This window comes from Mauremys reevesii, unplaced genomic scaffold (assembly GCF_016161935.1).
Source record: "Mauremys reevesii isolate NIE-2019 unplaced genomic scaffold, ASM1616193v1 Contig45, whole genome shotgun sequence".
NCBI classification, from domain to species: domain Eukaryota; kingdom Metazoa; phylum Chordata; order Testudines; family Geoemydidae; genus Mauremys; species Mauremys reevesii.
In genome coordinates this window covers 275,260-290,939 of record NW_024100857.1, presented here as the reverse complement: position 1 = coordinate 290,939, position 15,680 = coordinate 275,260, and the positions used below count along the sequence as shown (strand labels likewise).

General features: G+C 46.7%; 1 protein-coding gene across 1 annotated transcript in view; it reads right to left on the bottom strand.

The window, feature by feature from the left end:
• LOC120394266 (testicular spindle-associated protein SHCBP1L-like) overlaps window positions 1–15,680 on the bottom strand; it is a 47,943-nt gene that overhangs the window by 4,891 nt on the left and 27,372 nt on the right. Inside the window, 3 exon segments of the mRNA XM_039518502.1 lie at window positions 2,292–2,414; window positions 3,092–3,342; window positions 12,453–12,606. Coding sequence (XP_039374436.1) covers window positions 2,292–2,414; window positions 3,092–3,342; window positions 12,453–12,606 — 528 coding nt within the window.

Here is a 15,680-nt window from a genome sequence, read left to right as displayed (position 1 = left end):
GATTTTTAAATGAGTGATTTTATTTCCTTAGAAAGTAAGCTGTGATCGAAGGGGGTGTGTGGCTTACAGGGAATGAGTCAATCAAGGGGGGGGGGTTTCATCAAGGAGAAACAAACACAACAGTCACACTGTACCCTGGCCAGTGATGAAACTGGTTTTCAAAGCTTCTCTAATGTGCACCACTTCCTGGTGTGCTCTTCTAATCGCCCTGGTGTCTGGCTGTGCGTAATCAGTGGCCAGGTGATTTGCCTCAGCCTCGCACCCTGCCATAAAGGTCTTCCCCCTTACTCTCACAGAGATTGTGGAGCACACAGCAAGCAGCAATAACAATGGGGACATTGGTTTGGCTGAGGTCTGAGCGAGTCAGTAACATGCGCCAGCACGCCTTTAAATGGCCTAATGCACATTCTACCACCATTCTGCACTTGCTCAGCCTGTAGTTGAACAGCTCCTGACTACTGTCCAGGCTGCCTGTGTACGGCTTCATGAGCCATGGCATCAAGGGGTAGGCTCCGTCCCCCAGGATAACAGGCATTTCAACATCCCCAACTGTTAATTTCTGGTCTGGGAAGTAATTCCCTTGCTGCAGCCGTTTAAACGGAGTAGTGTTCCTGAAGACGCGAGCGTCATGAACCCTTCCCGGCCATCTCACGTGGAAGTTGGTGAAACGTCCCTTGTGATCCACCAGTGCTTGCAGCACCATGGAAAAGTACCCCTTGCGGTTTATGTAGTGGGTGCCCTGGTGCTCCGGTGCCAAGATAGGGATATGGGTTCCATCTATCACCCCACCACAGTTAGGGAATCCCATTGCAGCAAAGCCATCCACTATGACCTTTCGTAGCAGCAGCTTAGTGATTGCTTTGGCTACTTGCATCACAGCAAGCCCCCACAGTAGATTTGCCCACTCCAAATTGATTCCCAACTGACCAGTAGCTGTCTGGCGTTGCAACCTTCCAGAGGGCTATCGCCACTCGCTTCTCAACTGTGAGGGCTGCTCTCATCTTGGTATTCTGGAGCTTCAGGGCAGGGGAAAGCAAGTCACAAAGTTCCATGAAAGTGCCCTTATGCATGCGAAAGTTTCGCAGCCACTGGGAATCGTCCCACACCTGCAACACTATGCGGTCCCACCAGTCTGTGCTTGTTTCCTGGGCCCAAAATCGGCATTCAATGGCTAGAACCTGCCCCATTACCAGCAGGATCTCCAAAGCGCAGGGGCCCGCAGTTTGACAGAATTCTGTGTCCATGTCATCATCACTCGCGCTGCCGTAGCCGCCGCCGCCTCCTCGCCTGGCTTTGCAGGTCCCGGTTCAGAATTGACTGCACGAGAATGCGCAAGGTGTTTAAAACGTCCATGATTGCTGTCTTCACCTCAGCAGGGTCCATGCTTGCCGTGGAATGGCGTCTGCACAGTTCACCCAGGAAAAAAGGCGCGAAACGGTTGGCTGCTGCTGCTTTCACGGAGGGAGGGGTGAGGCTGTATGCAGAAACACCAGCGGCAATGTTTTTTGCCCCATCAGGCACTGAACCCAGAATTCCAATGGGCAGGGGAGACTGCGGGAACTATAGGATAGCTATGGGATAGCTACCCACAATGCAACGCTCCAGAAATCGACGCTAGCCTCGGTACATGGATACACACCGCCGAATTAATGTGCTTAGTGTGGCTGCGTGCACTCAACTTTATACAGTCTGTTTTACACAACAGGTTTATGTAAAATCGGAATAATCCCATAGTGTAGACGTACCCTGAGTTTAAAACTATAGTGGATCTTGGGACTGCCTCTCTTTCCCCTAAAAACACACCTTCTGTGCTGCCTCAAAAGAAGCTCATGCAGCAGGGACACTCCACCATTTCCCCATCCCCCCCAGAAGACTGGGCACAGGGACCCCTTCCAAGACAGCCCTTCCAACCACCACCACCTCCACTGCCCAGCATACAAGCCTCTCACTTTTTTAGGTACCAAATGCCCTTACTCAGTTAGCTCTCAGCGCCATGATGCATAGCACTTCAGTAACTGCTGTACATTTGGTGTCTAAGAAGTTGAGAAGTGTGCTGGGACACTAGAGGTTACGTGATAGGATTCATGAAATTCCACACTAATGGTTGGTAGTCAAGGACTTAGCCACTGGATTCTTGAATTAGAAATTTTAACTAAAGAAATGCAATTTTTAGAATAAACATGTTTCACATTTCGTTAGCTTCCACTAACTTCTGCATTTGCATCAGTACAGCTATTACTTTATAGAAGTGTCAGTTACAGTTGCTAGGAGAACACAACACAGTTAGTTACCTTAATGTTAATTCCACCTAGGGCACCCTGTGAACTCTCACTGGTTTTGAAGTTATTGCAGTGGTGAATTTTGTTACCCTCCAAAATGGCTGTGCTTCCTGGGTGCAGCTCAACACCAGCACCCTGTACATTAAAATCAAAAAATTAAATCCTGAAAGTAAGGATTGCCACAGGAAAAGCATTCAGAGTACAGTCAAGTATGTAAAAAGTGGTTCTGCAATTTCGTATGACTATAAGATGTCAGAATTGGTCCACTGCAATTTATTATAGTGAGGAATGGAAACCCATAAAACTATGCAATTATGGGACCTTGCAACTCCTGCTCACACTGGAATGAAGGATGCAGTGGAATCTTTTACTATTCATTGCTTAGCATTTATTACCTTAAAATTACATCTTCAGGGATATATTTTAGTCTCTACATCAAAGTGATTTACATGTAAAAAGTACCAAGCATGAAAATATTGCTTAATAATTCTGTTTGGTTTTTAATAAGTAGGAAAGCAACTCCCAGCTAACACTTAATTCCAAAGGTGAGGATAGCACTCTACCCTAGTAACACCACAAATAAAACAAGGCTGCTGCCCTGAAGAGCTTAAAGAAATTTGCTCCAGAAAATTGGAAGTTAACTGAAAATTACATGTAAGTTTTCAAAACAGAATTTGAACTTGAGGTATTTCCACTTGCAATTCAACAGTATTTGTCCTTTAAAAAAAAAAAAAAGCTTCTGTATGCATGTTAACATTTTATACTTGCTTGTGTATTAAATTTATTTTTTGATATTCATGCAGACTCAGTACCTGAGCTCCAGTAATCTCACTGTTTGTAATAGTCAGAGAAGCTCCAGTAAGCACACAGACTCCAGTTCCTTCACATTTCAATATACAGTTTACAAAAGTCATATGACCAGATTCAACCACCACAATACCATCAACAGTCCCCTGTTGTACTAAAGTGAGGTGCATTAGTTTCACATTTTGGGCTTTGGATACCACAAAACTCTCATGAGTAGGCTCTGAAACGATCACAATTTCTTCTGGCTTCCCAGCTCCTAGTTGAAAGAAGAAAAGCACTATAAACATTTATTTCCACACTATACATAAAGCAGCGAATACCTTTTTGCTGTTTGATTAACTGTTACAACGTTTGGGTTAAAATGAGTATTTCTCAGTTAGGTGTTTTGGTTTTATTTTAAGTACCAAATTAATTACAACGAATGACTTGCGTGTAAAAAAACGACTCCCTCCCTCCCTACCAACCAACGCCCAGTGGTTTGAACATTGGCCTGCTAAACCCAGGGTTGTGAGTTCAATCCTTGAGGGGGCCACTTAGGGATCTGGGGCAAAAAATCAGTACTTGGTCCTGCTAGTTAAGGAAGGGGACTGGACTCGATGACCTTCAAGGTCCCTTCCAGTTCTATGAGATAGTTATATCTCCATATATTTTTTTTTTGTTTAACCTTTCATAACTGATGCTGTTGCTCATGTCCATTCCTAGTAGATGTGTGTACGCCACATGCATGATTGCCTCTCTAGTCCCTTGAGGAACCATCTAACCAGGGGGTTATCAAATACTGACAGCCCCGCTGCACCCAGGTGGAAAGAGGAAATAAGAGCCAGATGCACCTTGATCAATGAGACTGCCAGCCCCTGCTGCTTTAAGTAGCGTACCTAGCCCAGTATAAAAGAGATTGAAGACTGTGGTGGAGGGGTGCCCTTCTGCGAGGACCAAATAGAGAACCTTTTCTGCTTGGCCAGATAAGTGGCATGAGTGGAGGGCTTTCTACTGCCAAGGAGAATCTCCCTAAGTGAATCGGAGCATTGGAGCTCTAACGAGCTTAGCCATGAAATTTCCACGCTGTGAGGTGGAGAGACACCATGTTGGGGTGCTGGAGGCAGCCGTGGTCCTGCGTGATGTCTGGAATCATGGGCAAGGCCATGGGCATGTCCACCAAGAGGTGTAACAGCGTGGAGAACTAGTGTTGGGGAATCAAAAATGTCTTGTCCTGCTGGCCCTTGAAGAGGACCTTGTGGACGAGAGGGAAAGGCGCGAACACATACCGCAGGCACCCCATCTGCAAGAAGAGAAAGGCGTCTGTGATCAAGCTGGGGCTGTGGTTCAGGAAAGAGCAGAACTGCTGGCACTTCCTATTGTTCCGTGTTGCAAATCGGTCTACCTGGGGAGACCCCCACCTCTGGAAGATATTGCTGACGACGTCCGGGCAGAGAGACAATTCGTGGCCATGAAAGGATCTGCTGAGATGATCGGCTAGTTCATTTTGTGAACCCGGCAGCTGCTATGCCTCCAACTGTATTGAGTAGGTGATGCAAAAGACCCACAACCTGAGGGCTTCCTGGCACAGGAGAGAGGAGTGAGCAACCCCGTGTTTGTTTATATAGAACATCACTGTGGTGTGGTCTGTTAACACCAATACACATTTGCCCTGGAGATGGGCCTGAAATGTCTGACAAGCTAGACACACCGCACGCAATTCCCTGACGATGTGCAGCGATAGTTCTGCCTGGGATCATAGGCCTTGAGTTCTGCGGTCGCCCACGTACACACCCCACCCCAGCACCAATGCATCTGAGACTAGCAAGAGCGATGGCTGAGGTTTGGAGAAGGGTACTCCTGCACAAACTACGTGTGGACTGAGCCAATACTGGAGAGATTAGAAAACCCGAGCAGAGAGCGTGACCAGTCTGTCTAGATGGTCCCGGTTCAGCCTGTTTCCTTGAGCCAGCCATGCGTGAAAGGGACGGAGCTGCAACCTTACATGCTGCACCATGTAAGGGCAAGCTGCCATATGTCCGAGCAATTTTAGGCTGTCGTGTAGAGAACCAGTGGAGACCTTCTATGATGGTGCTCATGGCCAGAAAATAAGACTTGAGCAGGAACACCATGGCCTGAGTGGAGTCCAAGAGGGCCCCGATGAATTCTATTATCTGAGTGGGAATTAAGGTCAACTTTGCCACTTTGAGAATGAGACCAAGTCTGAGAAACATTGTATGCACCAGGTTCACGTGTTCCTCCACCTGGTCTTGAGATGAGCCAGTCGTCTAAGTACAGGAAGAGTGATGCTTTCGAAGAAAAGCTGCCACAACTGCCATGCACTTCAACACCTAGGGGGCCGCTGATAGGCCGAAGGGGAGGACCATGAACTGGTAGTGCATGTTGCTGACCACAAACTGCAGAAACATTCTGTGGAACAGGATTATGGAGATATGGAAGTACACGTCCTTCAAATCAAGGGTGGCGTACCAATCCCCCGGATCCAGAGAGGGAATGATGGAGGCCAGGGAGACCATCCGGAACTTCAATTTCTTCATGAATCTGTTGAGGTTTTGCAGGTCTAAAATGGGCCTAAGCCCACTCTTGGCATTGGGGATTAAGAAGTAATCTGAACTCCAAAGGAACCTCCTCTACCGCCCCAAGCTGTAGGAGTGTTTGTACCTCCTGTACTAAAAGTTGCTCGTGAGAAGGGTCCCTGAAGAGGGACAGGGAAGGTTGGTGGGAGGGAACAGAATTGGAGAGAATATCCAAATTCTACAGTGCTCAAAACCCAGTGGTCTGAGGTTATTTGAGCCCAGACACGGTAGAAAGGGGATGGATGGCTCACAAAAAGAGAGGAAGGATCCAGGTATTGAACTGGTGCTCCATCCTTGGGCACATCTTCAAAAGTTCGGCTTTGAGCTCAAAGGCTGCTTAGCCTGGCCCTGGCCGGAGGAGGACTGAGATGGGCATCTCCTGTTACTTCTGCCCTGCTTCCTGCTATAGTCCTGGCTAGGAGGGGCAGAGTAGAAGCATGGGGTGACCTGGGGCTTTAAATGGCTTCCTTTGAGGGGCTGGTGTGTGCAGCCCCATAAACTTGAGGGGCACCTGTGAATCATTAAGGGTATGAAGCCTTGAGTCTGTCTGTTCCGCAAAGAGGCCGGAGCAGTCAAAGGGCAGGTCCTGGATTGTATTGTGGACCTCATGCGGGAGCCCTGAGACCTGCAGCCAAGAGCTGCACCTCATGGCTATGGCAATGGCCATATTGTGGGTGGCTGAGTCCAGGGCAGCCTGAAGAGAGGTCCTGGCAACCACCTTGCCCTCCTCCAGGACTGCCCCAAACTCGGAGCAGAAGTCAGCTGGAAGCAATTCCTGGAATTTGGCCAGAGAACTCCAGGAGTTACAAGCATAGTGGCTCAGGACCACTTGCTGGTTCACTATGCGAAGCTGGACCCCCCCCGGCGGAGTAGACTTTCCGACCAGAGGTCCAGCTTCTTCACATCCTTGGATTTGGACGTTGGCCCTGGTTGCCCCTGCTGCTCCTTGTGGTTAGCTGCCTCTACCACCAAGGTCCCAGGCTGGGAGTGGGCAAAGAGGTGTTTGTACCCCTTAAATGGTACAAAGTGTTTACACCTCGGCAGGATGGAGGCAGGTGTGTGCCACAGCACCTTGGTGGTATTTTGTATAGTTTTAATGAGGGGAAAAGCCACCCTCAAGGGCCCTTCAAGAGCCAGAATGTCCATCATTGGGTTTGTGTCCTCAGAGGCCTCCTCTGCCTGCAAGTTCAGGTTCTGGGCCATCCTCTTGAGGAGGTCCTGATGGGCCCTGGTATCCATAGCAGGCAATGTGGTGGAGGTCCCTGCCACTGCATCATCCGGGGAGAACGATGACAATGCCCTTGGTGGCATTGGGTTTTCCTGACCCTCCGGCTCACAGGGATCCACCTGTGTGAAGGCCCATTGAGCGGAGCAGGTGGCAGCTGCAGTACTGAGTGCCACAACCGCTATGGTGCCAGTGCCTGTGTCAGTACCCAGCCTTGACTGTTTTGTTCGGTCTGGGCTTCTGCATCCCGACCACGGGGAGGCTCCCTGGTGACAGAGGAGGTAGATGGAGGTATCCGAGCCTCTGATACCATCGACAGGGACCTAGAACTGGGCCCCTGGGCTTGGTGGTAGGCCCATGGAGTCCAAAAGGGCCACTGAGTCAGCCCCTGCCACTGCGGCAGCCAGGAAAATATAGGCACCAGCTGCCACTTGTCCAGCCTTGGGCTGTGCTGGGAGCAGTACTGGCTATGCTGGGATGTGTAGGAGTCCACCTCTGAGGAGAAGTCTGAGCCTGACCATGGCGGTGCGGACCTAGACAGTGCCGGGGAATGGTGCCACATCATAGGCTTGTTCCTATGACGGATGAATGCTGATACCACTATCTGTGCCAGAGCACGAGCCGGCGGGGCAGGAGACTGTGCAGTCATGGCGATCAGGTCCCTTGGTGCCTCAAAGGTGTCTGGTGTGAAGGGAAGATCCAGTTCCTCCTCTAGCTCCTCCTGCACTGGGGAGTCCACCAGTACTAGACTCGATGGACCTCCCCAAGAGGCCAGAGTCAACAGTGCCAGCATAGACGGGCCCAAGGTTGGTCCACTGTCTTAGTAGGGGAGTGCCCCATCCTCTCTCTTTTTGTGCGCCACTGAAGACTACGAGCGGTGTCTCATACTGAAGCTGGTTCTCGGTGCCAGGAATGGTGGTGCTGAGGCTCCCCAGATGAGTCCTTTTTCGGTGCCAAGGCCTCCCGCACCGAGGCCGGCGCACTAAACACCGAAGTGCCCAGCCCTGGGTCCGACACTGTCTGGACTAGCTGAGGGCAAAGGGCTGACTTCATCAAAAGGAGTTTCAGCTGAAAGTCCTGCTCCTTTTTGGTCCTGGGCTAAAGCCCTTGCAAATTTTACTGTTCGACTGGTGTCCTTCTCTCAGGCACTTGAGACAGGAGTCATGTGGGTGTCCCTTGGGCATGGGCTTGAGGCAAGACCCACACGGCTTGAAGCCCTGAGACCGAGGCATGCCCCAGTCCCAGAGATGGGATTGTGAGGGAGGGGTAACCCCCAATGTAAACTTAACTAATTACAATTATACAAACTATTTATAGATAGATGAGAAGAGAATCCACTAGGGAATCACTTGTGAACGCAAGAGAGAAGCTGCTCCAATGACCATTACTGGTGGTAAGATGGAACTGAAGAGGCGGCGGGTCGGCAGGGACCTATATACGGCGCCACTTCAGGAGGCTCCACAGCCGACATGACGGGTACCACTAGGGAAAAACCTTCCAGTGATCGTGCATGTGGCACGCACACACTTACTTGGAATTGACATGAGCAATCATTCAAAGAATTTAAGTTATCCAAATTTGTTCCCTCTCCAGATCTACTTATTTGTATGTGCCATATTGCACTGAACAAGGACCTAATAATGATACACATTTAACATGCTGGTCAAATGCCAAGTAAAAATAGCAAAACATTATTATGCTTTCCTCAATCTTAGTTCTATAAGCCTGGTGCTCAAAACACAGAAGTTCTGAAGACATGGAGAAACAAGCATCACTGTGGAGACAAATTCTGAGAACTCTATTTGTTAATGCAATACGCAGCTGTAGTGCTGTCTGTTAACAATTGAGCATGACCAGGGAAGCAGTAGCAGAAGAGATTTTTAGAATCCACCTTACTGCTCCATTCTAGAAAATATATCCGGAGCTTGGTCTCTCACAAACGGTCAGCTTCTGCAATTTGCCCAAAGAAATGAAACTTCCTTCTACCTGTTCTGTTAAGTTCCACCAATGGAGAGTCCTGAGGATTTAAAGACTATTCAGCAGAGCTCCTATATGATTCATATTTGGAGTGTATTTTGCTTCCAACACCACTAGATATCTGCAAGCTCCTGGCACCAATGAATGACCTTAAAAGATCTGCCTCTATATCAAAAAGATTCACATGTCAGAGCTGATATTGGCATCCGAGACTTCAGTACTTATAGAAGTCATAGGCATAACAGTCATGGACCCTGATCTGTTTTGAATTGACTTTATTGTGGAATTTATTCCTCATTTTCCTGGCTTTGAGACTAAAAGAGGTCTACTCTATTCCTTCACAGGACAGCTGATTCAACATCAGAGTCAGGGTTTGAGCTTTTAAAGCCTCTTTGAGGATGGCATAAAACCTCTGCTGCTTACTGGTGCAGACTTGATATTTGAAGGCTCTGCACACAGTGCAGCAGTTTGGGGAACAGGCTTACTGCAAGCAGAACAAATAGCAAATGTGTATGTCTGCCTCAAGGAACCAGGAGGGAAATGACATACACTGCTTAAATCCACCTTTCTTATCAGAATCCTTGGAAGTGTGATCATCCGGGATCAAAAAATCTGAGAACTCTAAGTCCAAAATAAAAATAAAATGTGCAAGGCAACAACCGTTTTACCAAATGTCATAAGTTAAAGTTTGGGATGAAAACAACAGAAGCCTATTGAGAGGGCTGGATCTGCATAGCCTTTTGCAGTCCATGCTATGAACATCTGCTATGAGAGGACACTGATGTAGCCTTAAAGAAACTGATTTGCAGAAGGATCACAAAGTTCAGCCACAGATCTCAAGTTTGAATAGGCCGAGGCCACCTCAAAAAACCTTAACTTTTTATTTCTCTATTCTGAGTTTACTGACCATAATGCTACATTAACCTATTTTGCATTTAACATTACTTAGTTCTGTTTATACAGTAAAGCCTGTCTTAAGTAAATATCTAAGGGATCAGCAAAGATTTTTTTGAAGGGATGTTTTGAAGTGGTCTGATGCTGTTGCCTGTTAGTGATCTTTAGCAAAGAGTTCACTATTTAGATAGAATACATGATACTGTAGTATAAGTGTTTTAGTTAGTGATGGTTACATTATTTACAAGTAGTCATTACACTCATAAGTAGCTCCTCAAAGACCTTGAAAGAGAAGGTGATGGAATCTGGTTATACTGTGGCATAAAACAGGCAAGCCCATTAAGGCAAAGTGCCTGATGTAATCGAGAACTTCCTCTGATACAGAAGAATAAAAAATCCAAACTAGGAACCCAGGAACAGGTATAAAGCAGCCAACATTAAGAGTATGGCTACACTAAGAGTTTACAAATGTGCAGCTGCACTGCTGTAAACTCTCTAATGGAGCTGCTCTAAGCCAACGGGGGAGAGCTCTCCTGTTGGCTTAACTACTCCAGCCCCCGTGAGCGACAGAAGCTATGTAGGTGGGAGAAGCTCTTCCGCTGACATAGTGCTGTTCACACCGGCGCTTATGTCAATGTAACTTATGTCGCTCAAGGGGATGATTTATTCACATCCCTAAGCAACATAAGCTTTGCCAGCATAATCTGTAGTGTAGTCATAGCCTTAATTTCCTTTCTCATGGATGTTTTGAATGAATGACTCAGTGGCTGAAGACATAGTGCACACATGTATTATGGACATATTTAACCTTGGCGGAGACAGATAGGATCTAGGAATAGACAATTTCAATACACCATTCTTGAGCATTCATTCATTAGACCTACCTGCTCTGAAGTCTCCTAGGACCACAGAGACGTTTGTTCACCGCAAGCAAAGCAAAGAGGCTGGGGACAGAGGCTGCCATTTTGGAGACCAGGATAGACAATCGCTCAGAGGCATGACATGAAGTTACAGAGCTAGCAAGCTTGGGTAAGCCGTAAGAGGAATACTTACTAGCATATCTTCTGTTTCTCATCCATTTTAAGTAAACTCTCCTGAAGGGAAGGCCTGACTAGATTTAAGAGAAACCAGTTTAGGGAATAATCTGGAAGGTTGAATGGGAGTTTAGAACTTGAATTGTCCACAACTGGGATGCAAGAGGAAGTTTAAGTGCACCTGGATTGTTGCCAAATAACTTTCCAGAATGCTATTAATTGCTTATTCAAGTGTGACACTAGTGGAAATCTATCAAGTTGTGGATTGACTAGGATCTCAGAGATATCTTCTAATCTAAGGTCTTGCCAGATGAAAAAGAGTGCTTCTAGATGCAACGTCATCACTTTTAGAGGAAGCCATTCAAGTGCTGAAAGATGAGATGGAGAGTACTTTAAAAAGAAACTGTTACAGGTACCAAAGAGTGCAAAAACCTGTCAATGTCAAAAACAGATTCATTCTTTTTCCAATAAAAAGGATCTAGAGCTTCAATTTTGCACCTGAAATCAGTTGCACGTGTACATGACAGAACTGAAGTTAAATAATTTGTGCCTGACATTTTGCACTTGCACTGAATTGTATGTGCATGATTGGCAGGCCAGTTTAGACCCTATTAAAAATTAGGGCAAAGCGTCTTATACCAATACTAAATGCATCAATACTATTGGTGTTGGCCAAGCTAAGGAAAATTTTTCAAAAGGCTTCAGTGAAGAGGGACATATACTTTGGGGCTAATTATTGAGTTTTAGTTTTAATTTTCAGTTCCTTCTTGGTTTAGTAACCTGAAGAAAAAAAATCTAGTTGCTAACCTGTCGAAAAAGGATATAAAAAGTTTTAGTCCTCACATTTACTACTTCCATCTTCACTTGTTAATTAGGAATGCTGCCATTTATCAACAAGACTACTACATTACTGGTTTCTTAACAATGAATAAGGCTAAGATTTAGTCATGGGTATTTTTAGTAAAAGCGATGGACTGGTCACGGGCAATACACAAAATTTCACCATCCGTTATGTGTCCATGACTTTTACTATAACTACCTCTGACTAAATCTTAAAGGGGCTGCTGATGGGAAGCGGTCATCCTGGGGAGCTGCTGCTGGTGGGGGCGAGGCCAGCTCCAGCACCGGCTGCCAGGGGCCACCTGGGGAAGCAGCTACTCTGGCCGCTTGGGGACCGTCACCGGGGGTCACCAGTAGCAGCTGCACTGGCCATCTGGGGCCTGCTGCTCAGGCTGTCCCCAGGGCCACTCCAGCAGCGGCTAGCTGCAGGGCTGCTCCAGGAGAGGCCAGTGTAATTGTCCCTAGGGCCACCTGAGCAGCTGGCCCTGGGGTCAGCCACACTGGCCCCCACAGAAGTCACGGATTCCATGACTTTCCACGACCTCCGTGACTTCTGTGACAAACATGGAGCCCTAACAATTCTTACTGAATGAATATATCACTAAATTCCTTATATACTGCATTCAGTTGCACAGTATTTTAAACCGGGGTGACTAACATTTTATTCTGTCTAATGTTTTCAGATTCAGTGTTACTAATCCCATTAGAATTCCCAGTGGGTTCCCTCCACCTCCCTATTTACTTGTAGTAATTGCTGATCTGAAAGACTGCTTTATATAGTTACAATTTGTAACATTAAAAGTAAGTAGAATGCACTGCTGACCTTGAATAATAATATCCTCAGTTAACATGGAGAGGTTTAGAGCCTTATATTCTCCCGGGAAAATGACCACTTTATCGCCACTGTAACAGCTATCCAAAGCCATGTTTAAATTATCATGTTGTTGAAGCAGTGTGTCAACAGAAAAATCCTTAACCTGTACAGGAAAGAGGGAGCAACAACTATTAAGACAAAACACACACAAACACCATGAAACGTTTGAATTAACAGCCAGTCTTTTGAAATCTGCTGCACTGTTATTTCTTACAGTGTCATTTACCTTTGTAGAGTTCATTTCAAACAGCAGGATTGCATGCTGGATGTGGAGTCCCACGTTCCTGCCCATCCCAATCCTGTGGAACATTCTCGAGCTTCCCTGGCTGCAGAGAGCCGCATAAAGGGAGTGACAAAAATGAATCTGCTCCTTTCCTGCCAGCTGCCATCTTTTCCATAGCTAAGCTTTCTCCTCCATGAGACCCTGTCTGATCTCCAGCCCCCTCCTGCTCTTTCCCCCTTGACTTGGGGATTAGTTGCGCAAAATAGAGTAGACTACATGTTTGGAGTCATTTGGCTAAACTGTGGCAGCTGATCCCCATCAGTAGCTCCCCTTCCATGTTCTGTTGCAAGAAGAAAATCTTCAGCCCATGTGGAGACCAAGGAAGAATGCACCTGGTCCCATGTCCCAGAGGAGACTCCCACCATTGCTGCTCCCCCTTGGCCCAAAACTCTTCATTGGAGGTGGTCAGAATGGAGTATTGGGAAGGGGAAACACAACCCTCATGTGAAAGGTAACAGGTTGATGGTCGTTGAGAGCTCGCGAGGGGGAAGAGATATTAGGGAGTGAGTGTGATATGGCTCAGTGCCTGAGAGTGTGTATGATGGGTGCATATATGTCATAGGGTGGCTGGCCCTGACTGCCCTTATATCTACCTGTGACAGGATTCTTTAAGGAGAGCAAAGCCATCTAGGCAGCTAACTAGCTAAAACATACCTGGGCCTGATAAAAGCCTCTCAGTTGGAGGGAAGTGCTCCCAAAGACTCTAGCACAGTGGTGGGCAGCCCGTGGGCCCCACGAGGCCCACCAAGGTAATCCGCTGGCAGGCCGCGAGACAGTTTGTTTACATTTGCACAGCCGCCTGCAGCTCCAAGTTTGCCATTCCCGGCCAATGGGAGCTGCGGGAAGCAGCAGACAGCACATCCCTGCAGCCTGCACCGCTTCCCGCGGCTCCCATTAGCCGAGAACAGCGAACCGCAGCCACTGGGAGCTGTGGGCGGCCATGCAAATGTAAACAAAGTGTCTGGTGGCCTGCCAGTGGATTACCCTGAAAGGCTGCATACGGCCCGCAGGTGGCCCACCACTGCTCTAGCAGGAGGATAACTATGGCCTGTTCATCTCCAAGCTGACACATGAAAGGAGTAAAAAAGGGGCCAGCTGGCATAATCTTGCTCCAAGGGGAGTTCTGTGGATGTACTCCTCATCTGAGATGCATGAGTTTGTTTTGCATGTTAACCCAGCTCTGGAATGGGTGCTAGGAACTCCTGAACTTGGAAGAGGATGCTTGTCAGCATTAGCCCCCAGTCAGAAGAAGGGATGGAGTTGAGGGGCTTTATGAGATGCAGCTTTTTATACTCTGTAAAAAAAAAAAGTTAATAAAACATCACAAAGAGTGTATCTTGTTCTGTTCCCAAGTCTGAGTAAATCATTGCATGACCTCAACAGAATAAGAGGGCACCAGGACTGCAAGGCCACACCATGCCCCACGTGGGCATGCTTAATGACATCTACCTGTTACAATATACTATTGGCATAAAGGAAGAAAAAGTAAATGATGAAGGGAGGAGGAGAGAAAGATAAGGGGAGGGATTAGTAGAAGGAACAATTCATAATTAGGGCCCTACCAAATTCACGGTACATTTTGGTCAATTTCATGCTGATAGGATTGTAAAAATTGCAAATTTAATGATTTCAGTTATTTAAATCTGAAATTTCAGTATTATAATTGTAAGGGTCCTGACCCAAAAAAAGGATTTGTGGACTGGTTGCAATATTAGTGTAGGGGAGGTTGCAGTATTGCTACCCATATTTCTGTGTCTATCAGCACATAGTCATAGATTCCTGGAGTAACAGTACAAATGCCTTTCATACCAGACAAGGTGGGTGAGGTTATATCTTTTATTGCATCAACTCCTGTTGCTGAGAGAGACAAGCTTTCAAGCTTACTCAGAGCTCTACTTCAGGTCTGGGAAATGTACTCAAGAGTGTCACAGCCAAATACAAAGTGGAACAGATTGTTTAGCATAAGTAGTTCATACATATTTCAAGGGACCATTCAAGGTGAACAACCCTGCAGTGATAGGGGGGAAAGGAAAGGCGGGAGGGAAAGCCAGCTGGGGGGACTGTTAGTGGGTTAATCTATAAATCCAGTATGTCTACTCAATCCATGATTTTTAGTGCCTTGCAAAGTTATGAATTTAAGCTCCCAAGCTCATCTTTTGAAAGTGTTGTGAAGGTTTCCTTTGAGAATGAGAACAGATAGGTCAGATACAGAGTGATCATTTTGTGAAAAGCATTCAACCACAGGTGATATGGTGTTTTTTTGTCTTTTATCATTTTCCTGTGTAAGTTCATTTGAGAGCATAGTGGGGCTTCTCTCACATATTTGTTATTGGGGCATTGAGTGCACTGGATGAGGTACACATGTTGTGATAGGCATGTGTAGGACCCATGGATCTTGAAAGGTGTGGGAGTGTTGATCACTGTAGCAGTGGAGACACATCTGCAGGTTTTGCATCTGTTGTTGTGACAGGGTCTGGTGCCACTTTGAATTGGTATGTTTTGGTCTGTGGGGAATTTGCTTCTATTATGAGCTCAGAGAGGTTGGGGGACTGTTCGAAGGCCAGAAGAGGAGTTTAAGGAAAGATATATCTTTCAGGATGCGGTCCCCATCAAGTATGGATTGTGGTTGTTTTGATGGTACCTCCATGTGGGTTCCAACGTTGGGTGTTAGGTGACAATTATGGGGGTGTGGTTAGAGGAGGGTTTATTTCTGTATTGAAGCACGTTCTCTCGGGGTATTTGGATGACCTGTTCCATGAAGCAATCTACTTCTCTGGTGGAGTGTTCTTGTTTGGTGAAGGCAATTTTGCGTGAATTGAGGTGTATACTCAGACTCTCTCCTCAGAGCATATTCTGTGGTATCTGAGTGCATGGCTACAGATAACAGATTTCTT